At 43.2% G+C, this 17,149-nt stretch overlaps 6 protein-coding genes across 6 annotated transcripts; 3 read left to right on the forward strand and 3 right to left on the reverse strand.

The window, feature by feature from the left end:
- Positions 1 to 1,970: 1,970 nt before the first annotated feature.
- Positions 1,971 to 3,074, forward strand: LOC108030699 (sulfotransferase 1 family member D1-like). The gene is made up of 4 exons (XM_017103737.2): positions 1,971 to 2,038; positions 2,098 to 2,555; positions 2,605 to 2,668; positions 2,721 to 3,074. Exons 1-4 carry the CDS (start codon positions 1,983 to 1,985, stop codon positions 2,854 to 2,856), a joined length of 714 nt encoding a protein of 237 aa, XP_016959226.1. The 5' UTR covers positions 1,971 to 1,982; the 3' UTR covers positions 2,857 to 3,074.
- LOC108030697 (putative inactive polypeptide N-acetylgalactosaminyltransferase 12) lies at positions 3,067 to 5,122 on the forward strand. Its single transcript, XM_017103734.3, has 2 exons — positions 3,067 to 4,148; positions 4,207 to 5,122. The coding sequence occupies exons 1-2, from the start codon at positions 3,069 to 3,071 to the stop codon at positions 4,807 to 4,809; spliced, it is 1,683 nt and encodes a 560-aa protein (XP_016959223.1). The 5' UTR covers positions 3,067 to 3,068; the 3' UTR covers positions 4,810 to 5,122.
- Positions 5,123 to 5,145: 23 nt separating this feature from the next.
- On the reverse strand, positions 5,146 to 7,089 carry LOC108030698 (putative inactive polypeptide N-acetylgalactosaminyltransferase 11). The gene is made up of 3 exons (XM_017103735.2): positions 6,701 to 7,089; positions 5,878 to 6,643; positions 5,146 to 5,768 (listed from the first exon to the last, which is right to left on the reverse strand). The coding sequence occupies exons 1-3, from the start codon at positions 7,018 to 7,020 to the stop codon at positions 5,154 to 5,156; spliced, it is 1,701 nt and encodes a 566-aa protein (XP_016959224.2). The 5' UTR covers positions 7,021 to 7,089; the 3' UTR covers positions 5,146 to 5,153.
- A 352-nt stretch (positions 7,090 to 7,441) lies between these two features.
- LOC108030679 (polypeptide N-acetylgalactosaminyltransferase 8) lies at positions 7,442 to 10,108 on the forward strand. The gene is made up of 3 exons (XM_017103711.3): positions 7,442 to 7,830; positions 8,365 to 9,142; positions 9,209 to 10,108. The coding sequence occupies exons 1-3, from the start codon at positions 7,484 to 7,486 to the stop codon at positions 9,854 to 9,856; spliced, it is 1,773 nt and encodes a 590-aa protein (XP_016959200.1). The 5' UTR covers positions 7,442 to 7,483; the 3' UTR covers positions 9,857 to 10,108.
- On the reverse strand, positions 10,080 to 11,269 carry LOC108030680 (glycoprotein-N-acetylgalactosamine 3-beta-galactosyltransferase 1). Its single transcript, XM_017103712.3, has 4 exons — positions 10,854 to 11,269; positions 10,694 to 10,790; positions 10,341 to 10,637; positions 10,080 to 10,271 (listed from the first exon to the last, which is right to left on the reverse strand). The coding sequence occupies exons 1-4, from the start codon at positions 11,267 to 11,269 to the stop codon at positions 10,080 to 10,082; spliced, it is 1,002 nt and encodes a 333-aa protein (XP_016959201.1).
- Positions 11,270 to 12,403: 1,134 nt separating this feature from the next.
- LOC108030681 (glycoprotein-N-acetylgalactosamine 3-beta-galactosyltransferase 1-A) lies at positions 12,404 to 15,603 on the reverse strand. Its single transcript, XM_017103714.3, has 4 exons — positions 15,209 to 15,603; positions 12,962 to 13,067; positions 12,598 to 12,882; positions 12,404 to 12,534 (listed from the first exon to the last, which is right to left on the reverse strand). The coding sequence occupies exons 1-4, from the start codon at positions 15,601 to 15,603 to the stop codon at positions 12,412 to 12,414; spliced, it is 909 nt and encodes a 302-aa protein (XP_016959203.2). The 3' UTR covers positions 12,404 to 12,411.
- Positions 15,604 to 17,149: the final 1,546 nt, after the last annotated feature.

The following is a 17,149-nucleotide window of genomic DNA, read 5'->3' on the forward strand; positions in this document are numbered from 1 at the left end:
ATTTAATTTTCCCGCAGTCTTGCGTCGCCTGCCTTTCACCTCCTCTGCGCGGAGGACGAGTATCTGTATCTGGGGCTGTGCAATAAAGTTAGTCGTCGTCGTGGTTTCTTTTCAGCTGTTCCTCGAATGGTCCTCATCGCATCTCTCCTTTGCTCCATTTTTGGTCTCCGCCGGCTAGCGAAAACTTTGATAAGTGAAATTTATTGTGGGTGCTTTGTGTGTCCACTATGATGGCTACACAGAAAGCAAATGTTTTAGTTGGGGAGTTAGTTTTACTTCAGGTTATAAGAGGTGACTTACATTTTTAATTTCAAAATTATATAAAATTTAATAATACAGATTCTATGAATTTATTAAAAAAAATTAAAGGAGTATCTCCGAAACTTTGTCTAGTTTTTTAGGAAGAACATTTAGAATTTGCTTTTCATTAGGAATCCCAGTTATTTATACAAAATCTTCAAATCTGAATGATACTATATACAGAGTTTAATACTAATAGTTTGCATAACTATTTAGTAAAGATTGTTTCCCGTGCACAGTCGCTGGAGACAGAAGAATGTCCGACTGATGGCGCTCTTAATGTTTTACGGCATTCAGTTGATGTTTATTATTTGCGGTATAAATCAGCGGAGCAATAACCGCAGGGGGATCCTCTCGCGATCTGCCTAGCGATCCTATGCCATCATCCGCACTACCAGCATTCCTCAGCCCATGAGCAACATCCTGTAGAGCAATTTAAATAGCCTCGGGCTGGCATCAACCCCCGAGGAAAACTCATTAATTTACGTAAAATCCACTTAACTTCTTTCCCGTACGCAATAAATTCCACAACTTTGCGCCTCATCAAACGAAATGAATGCCGAAATTTACCACGCGACAAAGTCAGACAATAGAATAGATAGAAATCTACATGAAGTAGACGCCTCGTCGCCGCCGAATTTCGGAACATGTGGTGTTATGATGAGGATTGGGACCTTCGAGCCACTGAGCCACGAACCACCACCCACCCAGCAACCACCCACCCCAGAGGCTGGGAGAGCCACCCCAAATCCTCGGACTTCGGTGGCCTGAAAGGGTGCATTGATATGCGTAAGCGGAGCGATTTTTCCAGCCTGCTTAGTGGGGGAATTCCCCCGGAGGAGTGGGAGAGCCGGAAGAATTACGTGCCGGCAGACCCGGCCACTCATGCCAATGCATTGCCATCATTTCGGGCAATTGTCAAACAAAACGCTGGGTGGTGGGTGGATAAATTAGATTTTTACTTGCGCGCAATTGCATAAAGCCCCCGGCCGAAAGCCCGACAATGTAATCCTCAGAGGACCCGTCGTAAATATTCATTGCATACGGCCGGGCGTTTGAGCTTAAAGTTCTATCACTCACCTCCGGCCCCCAAAGGCAACTCCCCTTAGCTTCTTTTTTTCAAGGTCTTTGCCAAATTTTGGGGCGGCAGCAAATTCATTTTCACCACCCACCCAATGTCCTTGGCGTGCGCTCCCCTGAGTCTTGGGGGTTGGCCTCATCCGGCAAGGGTGTCGAACTATAAATTGTACCTTTTGTTGCAGTTTCAGCCAGAACTTCTTGGGGCGCTGGCGGAAGGGCTTTCCGGAACAGGCAACCCTCGACGTGCGGCGTCTTTAATAAATGTTCGGATGTTTCGTTGCGAGATTAAGTGGATTCCGTTTATGGCATGAGTAATGATGGATGCCTAATGCGCACGTATGTGACAGGTGTGGGGCTGGGAACTCTCTACTGCCTGCGGTTTATGCGAATAAATGGCGTTTGCAAAGATGATTTCTGCACAGAGCTAGAATTTTATTTATAAAATACGGTTTTTATGGAAAAAATACCCATTAATTGAATATGATCTAAGGCGATTTCTAAGAATTGCTTAACAGCTGAGAAACATAACAACAGGAAAAACTATTAAAAATTGTATTTAAATTCATACATGTACTTTTTGTACTTGGCTTTTGCTAAATCAAATGGATTACGAAAAAGCTAACAGCAGTTTTGCATTGATTAGGAATCCCTTTTTGGAGTAAGTAAGAATCTAAGAACTGAATTCAATTTACATTTCTTCTCGTATTTTTTCTGTAGGAAGTCTTCACTCTATCCTAGTGCTACGGATTCGATTTCATTTTGTGATGCCATTAAGTCCAGTCCTAGGTTTATAAAATCTCATTTGCCTGCCCAACTGCTACCCGCTCAACTGTGGAAACTGGGCCGCAAGATTATATACGTGGCCCGCAATCCTAAGGACGTTGTGGTCCCATCGTATCACTTTCTCACAGCACTAAATCATTGGCAAGGCAGCTTAGACGAATTGGTCGACGAATTTGTTTCCGATAAGCTTCCTTATACCCCTTACTGGGAGCACGTAATCGACTTTTATAGACTGCGCGATGAGAAGAATATTTTCTTTGTTACCTACGAGGAAATGAGCCGAGACCTAAGTGGTGTTATCAGGAGACTATCGAGGTTCTTGGGCTGCAATGATCTAAGCGAAAGTGAAATGGATAAACTCCTAAGCCACTTAAGCTTTAAGAACATGAAAGGTGCGTGTTCTTTAAACCAATTTTCTCTAATACGGTTTTGTGATTTTAGGAAGTAAGTTTGGCGATCACACTGCCTTGATGAAAATGTTAAATAACGCGGGCGATGACTATCAGTAAGTAAACATCTTCTTCCCAATTTAAATATGATCAATATTTTATGTTCAGATTTCTGCGTCGTGGTATTGTCGGCTCCTACAAGGACGAGCTAAGTTCTGAGAACAAGGATAAAATTGATAAATATACCTCCACTTTTCTGGAGAAGTATGGCCTTACAGAATCGGACATTTTTGGAGTTCTTTAAGTTTCAACAATTGAAGAGCCAAAGAATTTGTAACTAAAATTATGTATGTTTTCGCTTTAAACGAAATAATGTGTACTTTACAAATTTTACTGGTTTAGAGAGAAGAAACGAACTTCTGCTTTTAATTAAAATTCTACGCTTTAAGTTGACCATAAAGTGTTTGACAACAGGTGTACAATTCTACATATTAAACGATCAGTTGCGTTTTGGTCATGGAACTTTCCCCGGCTGTGTTAAAATATTCGAAATACGTGTTCTTCTTACTATGGGTCCTTATGGTGCTCTTACTTCTGCACAGAGATCTGAGTCGTTGGGACGGTCTGATGGGAGCACTTTCTCACCCGGGACTGGGAGAAAACGGAACAGCCTCCTATTTAGGTGTGCCCTCCTTGGAAATCGATGCGTATACGCAGGGTTGGCAGCGTTACGCCTACAACTCCTGGTTGGCGGAGAGAATCTCCCTGTGGCGAACATTGCCGGACTTACGAGATCCTCGCTGCCTAAACCTGACATACGCTGAGGATGAAATGAAACCAGTCAGTGTAATCTTGATCTTTCGCAACGAACAGCTCGTAGTCCTGCTAAGGACATTGCACAGTTTGGTGGACAGAACTCCGAAGCACCTTTTCTCCGAACTTATCATATTGAACGATTACAGTGATGTGGACTTCTGGAAGGACAAATTATCGCTTTCCTTATTCGACAGCTATGTGATCAGGTATATTCATCCAAAAGCGCGAATAATGCATCTTAAAGAACACATGGGCCTAATCCAAGCCCGCGTTTTGGCCTCGAAGCAGGCCAAGGCCGATAACCTGGTTTTCATCGACGCACAAGTGGAATTCACCAAGGGCTGGTTGACCCCGTTGCTTAGTACAATTTCGGATCAGAGTCTCACCCTGGCCACTCCCATTCTGGATGAGCTTGATGAGCGAAATCTGGCCTACCATCGCTCAGTCGAGATGCGAGGAATTTTCGATTGGAGTCTGAGACGACGGGAAGTTCCCCTTCCAGAGCATGCGAGGAATCTGCTTCCAAGACCCTACAATGTGGCTTTGGCGAGAACTTCCGTGTTTGCCATTCCGGCACAGTGGTTTCAGGATCTCTCGCATTTCGATAGAAATCTCAGAGGGTCTGGCGCCGCTGAGCTCGAACTAAGTTTTAAGGTCTGGAGAACTGGTGGGCGTATAGTCCGAGTTCCGTGCTCCAGAGTTGGACATTTGCAGCCTAAGGATCAGGACTACCTGAAGCGGTATGGTAGTCTCCATTATATGGGCAAAGAACTTTTATGGGTAAGAGGTTCAAATTTATGGAATTGGTTCTACTTACTTACAATACAGTACTTTTCAGAACCTCAAACGCATCGTGGAAATTTGGATAGATGATCAAGATCTGAAGTCGATCATCTACAAATACAACCCCGATCTCGTACATTTTCCCTTGTACGATCTAAGTAAATCTTTTAGATTATTCGAAGATTACGACTGCCAATCGTTCAAATCGTTTATAAAAGAAGTTATGCCGGAACTAGGAGACATTACACCCACCAATCGTTCGTATTACTCCTCCGGATTGGTAAAACCTCTGGAATTTCCCAAAAGCTGCCTTACAATTCATTCAGAAAGACAGACCATTAGTCTGGAGCCCTGCAAAACAAGTTATACCCTTCAGATATGGAGTCTTACCTACCTCCACGATCTCCGAATCGCCAAACAAATCTGCGCCGAGGTGCAACCCGATTTAAAGTTGGGTTTCGATTTGTGCCACATGTTGGGGGGTCGGCAAAGTTGGCACTATGATGCACTTCACAACCATCTGGTAAGCAACACGAAGTGTCTGGAATTGGGAGGTCAGTTCAACATGTTTTTGGCTCAGTGCGATAAATCGAATAGAAAACAGAGATGGATACTCGACAATACCAATATGAGCGTCATGCAATCGGAAAATAATTAGGAATAGATTAAGTAATCGCATTATTTTCTAACCTATATTTATTATAAAGAATAAAAGCTGATTGTGCTTTAGAAACTATACAGATATACCTCTGCATACCCGCGACAAAAGATTCGAAAGTAATCAGCGAAAATGTTGCTAAGTTAGATACAATATTTTATAAACAATAAGGAACTTGTAATTTCTGCTTACATTACAATTCTTAGTTCACTGTATTTTATCCTATATCATTCATTAATTCGTCTTAATAAAAAAAACAGCTTTAAGCGCAAAAAAATATGTGAGCTTTCAATTAAAAATATTTGTTGAAGAATTGAACTCTTAAAACATAAAAAATGGATTGTTTAATGGTTTGTATTTAAGCATGCGGTCATGGCATGATCTAGTTTTGAGTCCTGCACTCCAGTGAACATCCAACGTTGTTCGGCCAGATCTGAGTCACAGGTATTCACTTTTAGACCCACTTTTGTGACGTCAATTTGCAGACAATGGTTTCCATTGCTAACAAATGACCTGTGCTGATAACTATATTGCCAGAGGTTTTTCGGTACCTTTTTAGTGCACCCCACAACGTTCACGTTGTTCTTGGAGTCTACATGCAGACACATTTGACCTAGCTTAAGCTGGCAGTGGGACGTGAGTGTCCAGTCTTCGAAGTTGGTTGAATTGCATTTCCTCATGATAAGAAACCTTCCCTTGATAGATAGGCAATACTCGGGCGCCACAAAGGGCATTATCTGACCGACCCCCAAGTTGGAAAGTCCGGCGTGAAGGAAGTGGTTCCTTAGCAGCGGCGCTATTTGGCTTCTGTACCATCCGAAGGATTTGCAATTGAGGCGACGTCGAAGATCTCGCGGTTTATCCAGTGACTCCGCCGTGAGATTTCCCAGCCTCGGGTTGTAGCGATAGAAATGCAGCTTAAATTCGTCGAACCAGACATCAACAACCCGCTTGAAGTTCTGAAATGTCATTATTAAATAGTTATATAGGTGATTGTAAAAAACCCCGATTAACATATATATTTCTTGCTTACACTTTCAAAAATAAATTTATGTTGGTTTTACCTACCTTTCTAACTCGTAGGTTTGGATTTTTATTCGGGGCCATTTGAGCCTCTATCTCATCCCTTTTGTAGATGATGCCGACTCGGGAGCAGGGAACAGTGAGGATGCTCCCACCACACTGCCACGTTTTCAGGCTGAGTTCCAGGGCATCGCCCCCATTGTCCTGGAGGCCCTCATCCCATCCTCCCAGGTGCCAGAACCAATTGCGATCTATTGCGAAAACCCGACCATCCAGTTGGGAGGTCGCATATGGCTTGGGAAAGTTGTTCCCGGAGATCTGGTCCAAGGGTATGAAGGTGTGTTCCAACTGCCAATTGAACGCCAGCTGCTCTGGTTCTGTCAGCTTCTGGTAGGCAAAGGTCTCTCTGGAAATGGCATCCATAATGGGCTCGGTGACGGTTTGGTTGTGCAGCAAGATGGGTTCCAGCAAGGGAGGAAGCCAACCCGTCGTGACCTCCATGTGGGCACTTAGGAACACGAGAATATCTCCATTTGCTATCCTTGCTCCAATCAAGCGAGCCTGAATGAGTCCCATTATGGTTTCTGCTTCCAGCTGTATAACCATGGGAAGCTTATGCGAAATGTAATCAAACACATCTCTATCGGCTAATCCGTCGTGAATTAGTATTATCTCTGTGTCTTCATAGGATGATGTTTGCTCTACGACACTGTGGATGGTTCGCAGAAGGGTGTGGGGATGCTCCAGTTGGTAAGCTATAATAATGCTAACAGTAACCTTTTTCTCCGAAGAATAGGTGACGTTCACACATCTGTTAAGGAGGATCACCTTTATGGAGGTTGCTCTTCATAAGTTCGGGCCTACTTACTCCTCTTCCCTGTAATCTTGTAGAGTTCGTTTCAGCGGAATTCTTTCGGAGAGCCACGCATTGTATTGATATCTTCCGTACTGCTCCTCGGCGATCACAAAATCTCTCTTCGTCATCTGCAAATGGGCCTCTTTTCCCTGGTCGCCCAGGTTGTCAATCGAATAGAACTCAAAGTCAACAATGGCGTTTGATAGGTTATCCGTATACATGAGCCAAATAAAAAGGGAAATGAGACAGTACACAAAAATGAAGACCGCACAGCTGAAGGGAGTGCCAAACAGTAAAGGCTTCATTCTGAACGAGTGAAAGACTGAATACATAATGCTAAGGAATAACTTAAGTTCTGTGTTAATGCGGTTAGGTGAAATCAATTGATATTATATGGTATTACAAAAATAGTTGGGGAGTTCATGTTGTAAGTTTTGCTATTATTATAACGAATACTAACTGGTTGCTTAGGAGAAACCTTAAGTTTTCTGCAGTTTCATCATTTTTACACTTTATTTAAGTATACCTATGTTAATTTTATGTATTTAGAGGACATTCTTCACTTGATCTTAAGCCTTTCACTTGCGGTCGAAATTTAAATGGGCCCGCCCCTGATCGGTTGGCTGAGCCACTTAATCGAAAACTTTCTCAGCGTATAAGATGGGATTACTGGCGTAGAAGACCGCTCTCGTCACACTCTCAGCTGGCCGGCTTCAGTCTTGGCCAAAACGCTGCGCGGTTTAAGCCGAAAGTTTATTGTCCGCTCCGGAGGGCTGTGCTTGTTTCTGTGATACGATGTGCCTGGACTTGCTGAGGCACAAAAAGAAGGTACTGCTGCTGCTGCTGATGATGGCCACGGGCAGCACACTTTACTACCTGTATACGCTGCAATTGGAACGGGAGCGCGATGCGAAGACATCTTCGACGACCTCGCGTCTGGAGCGTGAGATTAGCGAGCTGCAGGCGGTCTTCGAGTCGGAGGTCATCCCGGATCTGGGAGCCTTGGGCCGCCCGGCGAGGGGCAACTGGACCCAAGAGGAGGTGGAGGCCATGGCAACGAGCCAGCGGGAAAGGGGTTACAACGCCTGGCTCTCGAAGCGCATCTCGCCAGAGCGAACGCTCTACGACATGCGGCATCGCAGGTGAGTTTGAGTGCCAAGAGAACGGGCTTCGGGAGCTTGCGGAGTGGCGATCGGTAGCAGTATAAGAGTGGGGTCCAGTGATGCCGGTGCTTGAGAGATAATACACCCGAGGAGAGTTTACGAAGTCAAATATCCGGGCGACCACTGTAAACAGGAATGAATACCAATCGGTTACCATTTTTGATGAGAAAATAACTAACGATCACACCGTTTAGTATTATGTGTAATCATTTAATATCTTTTAATTTTGATGATTTGATACATCTGAATTGTGTATGTTAAAGGTGCGATCAGCGCGAGTTTTTACCTCGGTAGTTTTTTTTTGTATTTATTATTAATATTTAAAGTTTTCATATTAATTGCATGAATCATGTAAGGATAACAAATATAACATAATTTCCGTAATGAAAATAAAAAAATTTATAAGAATTTGTAATCAAAGTTTTATACATATCTATATGTTAAATGTTTATAAGGTTAAGCTAGCATCACTTGTGATTATAAGACCCTCTGACTTGTGCGATCTTTCGACAGCTGCAAAAAGCTCGAGTACTCGCTGGAAAAGCTTCCCTCCGTCAGTGTGGTGATAACCTATCACAACGAGGAGGCGAGCGTGCTGCTGCGCACGCTGAGCAGTCTGAGGAGCCGAACTCCGATCCTGCTGCTCCGGGAGATCGTCCTGGTGGACGACGGCAGCAGTGCGGTGGACGAGAAGCTCAACGATTTTCTGCAGATCAAGTTCCTCAACATGGTGAGGCACCACAGACTCCCCAGCCAGGTGGGCCTGATGCAGGCCCGAGTCGCTGGCGCCCAACTTGCGCTGGCCGATGTGCTGGTCTTCCTGGACTCCCACGTGGAGGTCACCAAGGGCTGGCTGGAGCCACTCCTGGCTCCCATTCTAAGGAACAACAGGACGTGTACCACTCCGATCATTGACACCATTGACTACGATAACTTTTCGTACAGGAGGGGCAAGCCGTCCAGGGGCTTCTTCAACTGGCAATTCAACTACATACAGCTGCCGCTCCTCAAGGAGGAGGCGGTGGCCTTGCCGGCTCCCCATAAGAATCCCATCATGAACGGCGGACTTTTCGCCATCGGTCGTCAGTGGTTCGCCGAGCTTGGCGGCTACGACAAGGGTCTGAAGATCTGGGGAGCCGAGCAGTTCGAGCTGAGCCTCAAGCTGTGGCTGTGCGGGGGCCAGATTCTGGAAGTGCCCTGCTCCAGGGTTGGTCACCTGTACAGAGACGGCAGGTTCCAGATTCGCTATACCGACAAGAATAAAGACAAGGAGAATAAAATTATTGCGAGGGTAAGAGATTTTTTTAAACAACCTATATATAATGGACAATAAAATTTAAATCGAAAATTCTTTCAGAACTACCGCCGCGTGGCCGAGGTGTGGCTGGATGAATTTAAGGACAAGATTTTCGCCAATATGCCACATTTGACTGTGCTTTCGGTAGGAAGCCTCACCGAACAGCGGGAACTCAAAAAGCGCCTTCACTGCAAGCCCTTTAAGTGGTTTTTGAATAACCTTGCAGCGGATTTCCTAAACTTGTATCCCATAATAGACCCCGCAGAGTACGCATCTGGGGTTCTGCAGAGCGTGGCCTCGCCGAAACTGTGTTTGGATCGCAACGACAGTCGACACGAACATCCAAAGTTGAGTCCCTGTAGTTCAGACCACGTGTTCCCGATATCAGAGCAGCATTGGATCCTTTCCAACCGTCGGGAGCTAAAATCCGGCTACTACTGCCTGGAGGTGCGCAACCAAGGGAAGGATCTTCGTATCTATCAGTGCCATGGTCAGAGTGGTAATCAGTTTTGGTCCTACGACCCCAAGTCCCGCCAGGTCATCGCAGGCCAGATGGCGAACTTCAGACAATGTCTGGAGGCTCATCCGAAAACAAGTGCGGTTACCTCGAGTGTCTGTGATCCGAAAAAGTCCAGTCAGCAATGGAAGTTCGGGTATCAAAACAACCAAAGATTGAGCCACTTTTGGGACAATGTCAAGACCAAGTAAAAGTTTTCTTAGACAATCTTCAAATCTAACTTGCCATGACTTTATCTAAGATGATGAAATTCTATTGTTTCATAGTTAAGTTTGAGTCTAAACCTGCTTCGGCATGTGTACATTTAATTTTAGGTTTTAGGTGTTCTATAAGAAACAATGTTATCATTAATTCTTTCGAATATTGTTTGGTTTAATTTAATATAAGACACCTTTAAGTGCTTCTACCATAAACTCAACCTAACAACACCTGCTTATTCCGTACATTTATGAGATTTATTTTCTTTCCAATGTCCTTATTTTCAGAGGGCAAGTCTAGTGGCGCCCCAAAAATTCGAACTTTATATGCAAAGTAGTAGTGGTCATATGTGTTCATTATGGCCTGCATGTGGAAGCATATAGATTGTAAGGAAACTGGCAGTTTCATCTGAAAAATAACAAAGTTGAATATGAAACAAATACATCAGCCATGCGATGTCCCATTATAACAGCTTACATCAATCACTGGGTAGTATGAATGGTCCAGATAATACTTGTGCTCAGCTCTGGACTCATTCATTTGACCTCCCAAGTGAAGGTCTGCCTCAAACGGCAGGAATCGATGCCCTTGCATCTCATCTCGACTGTCTCCGGCCATCACATTGACATTGGTGAGACACCGACCCAGTTCCTCGGTGAAATCATTTCCTTTCGGCTCCGAGCTGCAGATGCTTTCGTTGGTCAGGGCTGCGAGGGCAAATCGTTTGAGAGCAGCTCTACTGAAGACGATCCCAGAGCCCTCATACATGAAGACCTTAAATAAGCCAGCAATTGCTGTGTTCAAAACCAAATAAGATGCCAAACACTCACCAGGCCATTCGGAGTTCGAAGTTTGCATCCGAAATAGATAAGCTCGTTGGGAGTGTACGACACAAGCATTTTCCGGAGATTCTCTATAACTACGAAACTGAAAAGGGAAGTTAAAAAAAATATGGGGACTGCCTTTTAATGCTAAATTAATAATTAATACTTGTCATCGTTGGCGTAGAGAAACCAGTCCCCTTGATGAAAGTGGTTCTTGTAGACGTATTCCAGATGGGCTCTCAGCCGGAGCCACTTGTTGTAAAGGTTCATAAACGCTGCCGGCTCCAAATGTTTGTGCACATTATCGCTGACGAACAGATAGTGATCACAATGCTTGGCCCAAGTGCGGTGGATGTGGATGGCGGTGTGTTCATGGCGAAACTCATAGGTGGAAATGATGCAAAATATCCGGGGAGATGGGGGATCATCGGCCTCGACCTCTTCCGGCTCCAAGTCCCGGTACCTCTGCAGCATCACCGTAAGTGATAGGGTGCCCAGGAGGAGCAGATAAATGGCATTGCAGAGGGTGAACCTATTCTTTCCGCCCAGGAAGAGCCGCCGTGCACCGAACAGTCGTGGCATTTTCGAACTATTACTTGGATCGGTGGTTCAGGTGGTGGAATTATTCGCGCTGGGTGGTCCGTCGGCAATTTAATTATATTGAGTGCTTTTATCTGTCTGCAATGCCTTTGGTGTCCCTTCACCCGCCGCATACAAATTGCCTTTTTCAATTAGAATTATTAACCCACCTGACGACTCGGGCACCCAAGACGTTGCGCCACCGTCTTTCATTGACGATAATGGCTTTCAAGTTGATGCAAAACTTTGCATTTGAAAGCCGGGCAGCGACCAGAGTGGCTCGGCGATTCCGGGAAGGGTTTGGTCAGTTCGTTTTGAGTAAACACACAAATTCAAAGTGGAGTATCGATTGCTTGTCCGCCTCATCTGGCACTCGTGTTTCCCTTCTTCGGGCCATGTTATGACATAGAGTCCGAGCCCACAACTTTTGATTCGGATCAAACACGTTTCCAGATTTGCATAGATAATCGTATCTATTTTTGGCCCGCTCAAAATACCAAATAGCTGTCGCATATGTATAAGAAAGATTATTCAATCTCCCGACTCCGTTGTTGCAAAAACAAAAGACCCACAAATGTTTGTATAGATTTCAGTAATCACATGTGCGTATTTCATGTGAAACTGTCAAACGAAAAACAAGCAACCTGTGAGAGGTAAGCGATATTCTGCCTATGTGGGATATCGATGTCTCAGTTTACGTGCTCAAGTTACCAGATGAATTATGGCAGCTAACAGGTAACCCAAGGCCTACACATGATTAAGGTTACAGGAAGCGGGGAAAAGTGCAATATTGCATGCATGCGCATATTTCCTTTCCCTCAGACATGATGTAACAATGACACTTTGCTGCTGGGCAACAAAAAAAAGGAAAAATCGAAGAAAAACTGAAGTATTTTTGCACAGACAAAGGGCAATGGGAAAATGAGACTCCAGGCCAGGCGACAGATTCATTGATGAACACGTTTATCCTCCCCTTTCCCGTATGTGAAATGAATTATGTGATGGAGTGCATGATATGTGGGTTACTCCCTTACCTCGGTCTTACCAGGAAGTAACCAAGATCCTCTGTCTTGTTGAAATTGAAACATCAGCAAAGAAAAACAACGCCAGCTGGCAGAGGTGAGTTCTTTATTAAGGTCTGTATTCTAAGGAGTATTCACGGGGGTGCCAAAGATTTTCAATCCGTAAACAAAATAATAGTAATCGTACATTTCAGGCGGGTAGCCCACCCGAAAACTTATGGCGCGCTTGGATATTGGCACTGTGTTCTACAAGGAAATAAGGAAGAAATATTAAAGCAAAAGCAATTTTAACTTTTAGTCAACTATTACCCCTGGCACTTTATGATAGGTTACGTTACGCAGCCAGTCTATGTAATCGTAGCCCCCCAAAAAGTGGTGCTTCATCGGAATGGGCAAAAACGTCTCGTGCTCAGATTCATCCCGACTTTCGACTATTTTCACATCCACATGGCTCAGGCAACGATATATATCCAGTCCCTCAACATATCCCTTCCAATGGAGGCATTCCTTGACCTCTGGATCCATCGACGCGTTTGTGTAGCGCCTCAAGGCCTCGCGGCTAATCACATAGCCACTCCGATCGTGAATAAAGGGCTAGGTTGAAGGATAATAAAATCATGAAAAAACTTGGAGTAAATTTAACATGAAAGCTATTACCTAGGCCAAAACATACCTCATGTGTGATGATGTTCTCGAGTTCATAGCCAAAGTAGATCGCTTGACTGGGCAGATACTTTCTTCTATCTATCAAGTACCGGAGATTCTCCACAACCACAAAGCTGGAATTGGAAAACACTTAGGCGTCAGTCGAAAATTACCTTTGTGCCAACTAATAATTCTCATTCTTCATTCACGTCGCAAAATCGTGCATATCAATAAAACCCATCTCAGATCTGCTGTGCATACAAAGCCGAGTGCAAATACGACGATGTATGGCCAAATTGGCCGGTGTGGGTTTATGGATGTTCAAAAAATTTGAATAAGCGTATAGCGAAAGGCAAACAATTGCCATTTAGAAAAACCGTGTCAACAACATGGTGAGATCCGTTTTTGAATGAATCGTGGACACGCAAAGCAAACAAAGTCCAAGTTCAAGCCGCAAATGTGCGACGCAAACAGCTAAGATAGAAAAATAATATATACACAAAATGTAAAAAAAACATAAACACAGTGTGGATTATTTGCCAAACAACCGGACCGAGATACCAGTAATTGCGGATAATTTCGATGAGCTGAGGTGCCATATACTTAGATGTGGCAGGTATGAATGTCAAGTGCCCCCCGACCCACAATGTTTCAATTTCGCATTGTCTTCCCATCAGATGAAGGCGTGTAATTAAATAAATATATAAATAAAGCAGAAGTCGAGCTATCATTGGGCTGTGCGAAAGATAGTCTGTGTCCAAGCCGAAGCCGGCCAATAAAAGTAGAAACCCTAATGACTGTTACTATAGACATAAACTTTTAATTGCCAGTCAACGACCACACGGAGTATCCGCCGAGTCAAGTTATCAAGTCATTTCAGAGGCGATTAAGCAGGGTATAAATATTCCAATTCTAATCCGCATTCAATTGATTTTGAAATATTCTACGGCTGTGGTGTTGACATCGCATCCAATAAATTCCCAATTATGTATGACGGCATAAATTAGGAAAATACTATTTCCATCGACAGCACTCCGGCACACTTGATTGACCCCTTGGCTCGCACTTATTTTCACCATTGAAAACTCTTGATAATGCGGTCTAATCAATAACATTTATAGAAAATTCGACATTTATGTAGCCATTAACTTGGCATTTGAGCGTAAACAGAAGTACATGGATTAATTGAATTGCACTTTGCAAAGTGCGCAAAAAATCAAAACAAATTGATAGCGCTATTCGCGAATATATTTACTCTAATTAATGCCAATAAAATAGAATGACACATTGATACTCGTCTAGAAATTATAGTTTGTTTTTCAAAAATTCGAAATGAGTGGGAAAACACATTCGGATAGGGTTGTGATCGCCCGCTCTGAATAGAATTCATTTGTCAAGTTATCAGCATAATCTGAGGCAAGCTATGCTAATGGCATTCCGCACCGTGAATGGAAATCCATGGGAAAATATTCTTTTTCAACTCCGAACTGAAAATTTGTACCAATTATGAAGGCAAACCTCCCCGGAGTGCAATCAAGCGACATATGCACAGAGGAGAACCGGGGGTGGGGAACTGCATTGTGTGCCCCTACAAAAGACAGATAAACTACCGCCTATAGATACTCGCACTTCCTCGGCACATTTTCCCCAGGCTGCGATAAAGGAAACCCTCTGTGGGCCAAACCACAAAAGGAAGCCGAAGAAAAATCGATCTACAATGGAGTGAATAGAACGGAACCGACTGAGAACGGGATGTGGACCTTAACGTAAACGGGAACATCCAGCAAACATCAACTCAGACCCAAACTCGAGCACAAACAAATACTGCCGAAGGCTGACTGATAACTTTATCAATGAAAGAAGTCAAAATATGTTGAGTGTGGCGGCCACCGAACTCAGCGCTCATAAAAATAAACGGTAATGAATGAAAAGGCACGGTAAGAAATATCCGATCAAGTTTATGTATCCTAGATATTTTAAAATAATTATTTGTAAGTCAAACCAATAAATAAAGCTTAACACCCACCATCGCTAGTACGGATAAAGCCTGCCTCTGCCCTGGGAGTATTTTAAATAAAATTAAAAAATTGACTTTTAATTATTTTTTTTAGAATACAACTTATTTCAGTGTAGAACGGAGTGACTGTCGAATGTTTAGAATATCATAACAATATTCCAGCGATAAAATCGAACGACAATGAGCGCGTCGCCAATTTATGACTACGTCGAGCAATTCAAATGAAGTTATGATCTGGTGAATAATACGGGGTCTTACCTAGAGGACTCGACTTTGAGGACCCAATCGACTTTGTGGCCATAAAATAGATAGGCGTGCATCAGCCCCCGTTGGACCAAAGTCCACTTGTCCGTTGAGTTGACCACGGGCACATAGGGCTCCAACTCCCCATCGATGTTGCCACTCACGAAGAGCAATGCATTGCAGTGTTTTCCCCAAGTGCGCTTCACATATCTGGCAGTCTCAGGATCGGTATAGTCGTAAGGTATCATGCACAGCACTCGGACCTTCTCGTAGAGCGGATCCAAGGCATGTTTGTGACTTGCTTTCACCGATGTCCTCTCAACGGCGGTGATATTAAAATAAAGGGTGATCGCCAAGAACAAAATCAAAACCAGAAACAGGTAATAGCAGACACGTCTGGGCGAAGTCATGACTTCGAACTAAACTATAATTGACTTTAGCACGCATGGGGAAATATTCCATTTAAGATAAGAAATTTATCAACCTGCAGATAGAACTTAACCCTCTTCGTTTATTGGGGGTTCGATGTGCACTCAGGCCTAGTATTTCGGAAACGCACGGAAGCTCTCATTTCAACCGGCTTTTGTTTATGGTTAAGTGATTTTTTAGTAGGAGCAGGAAGCGAATTCTATCGCTAGACAGTTCCTATAATTAAACATGGATTAGTTTTTTTTGCACACAAAATAATCTTGATTTCGCGGTCGTTTTAATTTCATTAAATAAAGCTAAATTGGTGAATGGGCTGACGGTTGCATGTACAATTTGAATAGTTAATTAAAATATTTATTTAGCCAGCAAAGTGTTAACTCGATTTGTTGGGCCAATTAAGCATAATTACACGACTCGATGTCCGCTGGGAGCAGCCTTTTTGATAAGATTAGCAAGCTTTGATTGCATTTTGGGAATCCAATCAGGGAAAGGTCAAATTGTGTGGTCGCGGTGGAGATAACGAAGTAACTAGATAACCAAAATGTACGCTTCAATCAAATAATGAGCTAATTCGCTGATAGTCCTTTGACCAAGGATGAATGTAATTTAAATAACAGTAAGCTCTGCAAATGGGCACAATTAAAGTGTAATACGAAAGGGGTTATAAAACGTAAATGGCTGTCCCCAGTCATCTCACAATTTAAGTGCATTTCTGTTGAAAGCAGATGAGCACCGAAATAAAAGAAGATCCAACAACCTGCTGCTCGAGTCTCCTCGAACCAGGCAAACATTGAGTTACAAAATAAAATCTTTGGCCCATAAAATTAAACCGCAGCCAAATACGCAGCACAGACAAAGACGGCAAAGAAAACAAATTGTTGGGAGATGGAGGAAAACAGGCTAATCTCATGGCGCGAGCTTATCAGGAAAACAAACCTGCAGCAACCTACTTTATATGTATCTGTATCTTTGCCTGCATCTCCATCTGCATCTGCATCTGTAACCGCTGTGGCTGGCTGCTGCGAGCTCCCAATCCGTGGCCCAATCCCATTTCAAACAGAGAGAAAAAAGTTGTTTTTTTCAATAAAAAAAATTTGAAATGAATAAATAAAGCGGTAATTGAGTAATTAAATACATTAACGTCATCTTATTTCTTAAAGAATATTAAGCGTACATATATGTCTTATTAAATGTGATTTAGCCTTAGCACATACTGTTGATTTTAAAGAATCCGCTTTAATCCCATTTATTTCCTAAGCTAAAATAATTTTTTTTTGCTCTCCCAGATATGTTATGATTCACTGTTAATATACGTTTTATAGACACCTTTATTTATTTATTTTAAAATATAAAAATCTATTAAATACATTTAGCGTAACTGAGAGTTAAGCCCATTTTTGAACTATTCAGCTACTTTCCCGGATATTTTCCCCAGTGCACTTTCAATCCCATTCCGAATCCCAAATCCAATCCGAACCCCCACCGCTGCTCTTTGACGTTCCTCTGATGGTAGTGCCCGAGATAGGA

Source organism: Drosophila biarmipes, chromosome 3L (genome assembly GCF_025231255.1).
Source record: "Drosophila biarmipes strain raj3 chromosome 3L, RU_DBia_V1.1, whole genome shotgun sequence".
NCBI lineage: Eukaryota > Metazoa > Arthropoda > Insecta > Diptera > Drosophilidae > Drosophila > Drosophila biarmipes.

Coding starts and splice junctions, on each gene's coding strand:
- LOC108030699 (XM_017103737.2), top strand. CDS start 1,983: ATGGATTACGAAAAAGCTAACAGCAGTTTTGCATTGATTAGGAATCCC. Junction 2,556..2,604: donor AAGCTTTAAGAACATGAAAG/GTGCGTGTTCTT, acceptor TTGTGATTTTAG/GAAGTAAGTTTGGCGATCAC. Junction 2,669..2,720: donor AACGCGGGCGATGACTATCA/GTAAGTAAACAT, acceptor TTTTATGTTCAG/ATTTCTGCGTCGTGGTATTG.
- LOC108030697 (XM_017103734.3), top strand. CDS start 3,069: ATGGAACTTTCCCCGGCTGTGTTAAAATATTCGAAATACGTGTTCTTC. Junction 4,149..4,206: donor TGGGCAAAGAACTTTTATGG/GTAAGAGGTTCA, acceptor AGTACTTTTCAG/AACCTCAAACGCATCGTGGA.
- LOC108030698 (XM_017103735.2), bottom strand. CDS start 7,020: ATGTATTCAGTCTTTCACTCGTTCAGAATGAAGCCTTTACTGTTTGGC. Junction 6,644..6,700: donor CAAGATTACAGGGAAGAGGA/GTAAGTAGGCCC, acceptor CCTCCTTAACAG/ATGTGTGAACGTCACCTATT. Junction 5,769..5,877: donor CAAACCTACGAGTTAGAAAG/GTAGGTAAAACC, acceptor ATGACATTTCAG/AACTTCAAGCGGGTTGTTGA.
- LOC108030679 (XM_017103711.3), top strand. CDS start 7,484: ATGTGCCTGGACTTGCTGAGGCACAAAAAGAAGGTACTGCTGCTGCTG. Junction 7,831..8,364: donor TACGACATGCGGCATCGCAG/GTGAGTTTGAGT, acceptor ATCTTTCGACAG/CTGCAAAAAGCTCGAGTACT. Junction 9,143..9,208: donor AGAATAAAATTATTGCGAGG/GTAAGAGATTTT, acceptor AAATTCTTTCAG/AACTACCGCCGCGTGGCCGA.
- LOC108030680 (XM_017103712.3), bottom strand. CDS start 11,269: ATGCCACGACTGTTCGGTGCACGGCGGCTCTTCCTGGGCGGAAAGAAT. Junction 10,638..10,693: donor TTCGAACTCCGAATGGCCTG/GTGAGTGTTTGG, acceptor GGCTTATTTAAG/GTCTTCATGTATGAGGGCTC. Junction 10,272..10,340: donor CATACTACCCAGTGATTGAT/GTAAGCTGTTAT, acceptor GTTATTTTTCAG/ATGAAACTGCCAGTTTCCTT.
- LOC108030681 (XM_017103714.3), bottom strand. CDS start 15,603: ATGACTTCGCCCAGACGTGTCTGCTATTACCTGTTTCTGGTTTTGATT. Junction 13,068..15,208: donor CTCAAAGTCGAGTCCTCTAG/GTAAGACCCCGT, acceptor TTCCAATTCCAG/CTTTGTGGTTGTGGAGAATC. Junction 12,883..12,961: donor AGAACATCATCACACATGAG/GTATGTTTTGGC, acceptor CCTTCAACCTAG/CCCTTTATTCACGATCGGAG.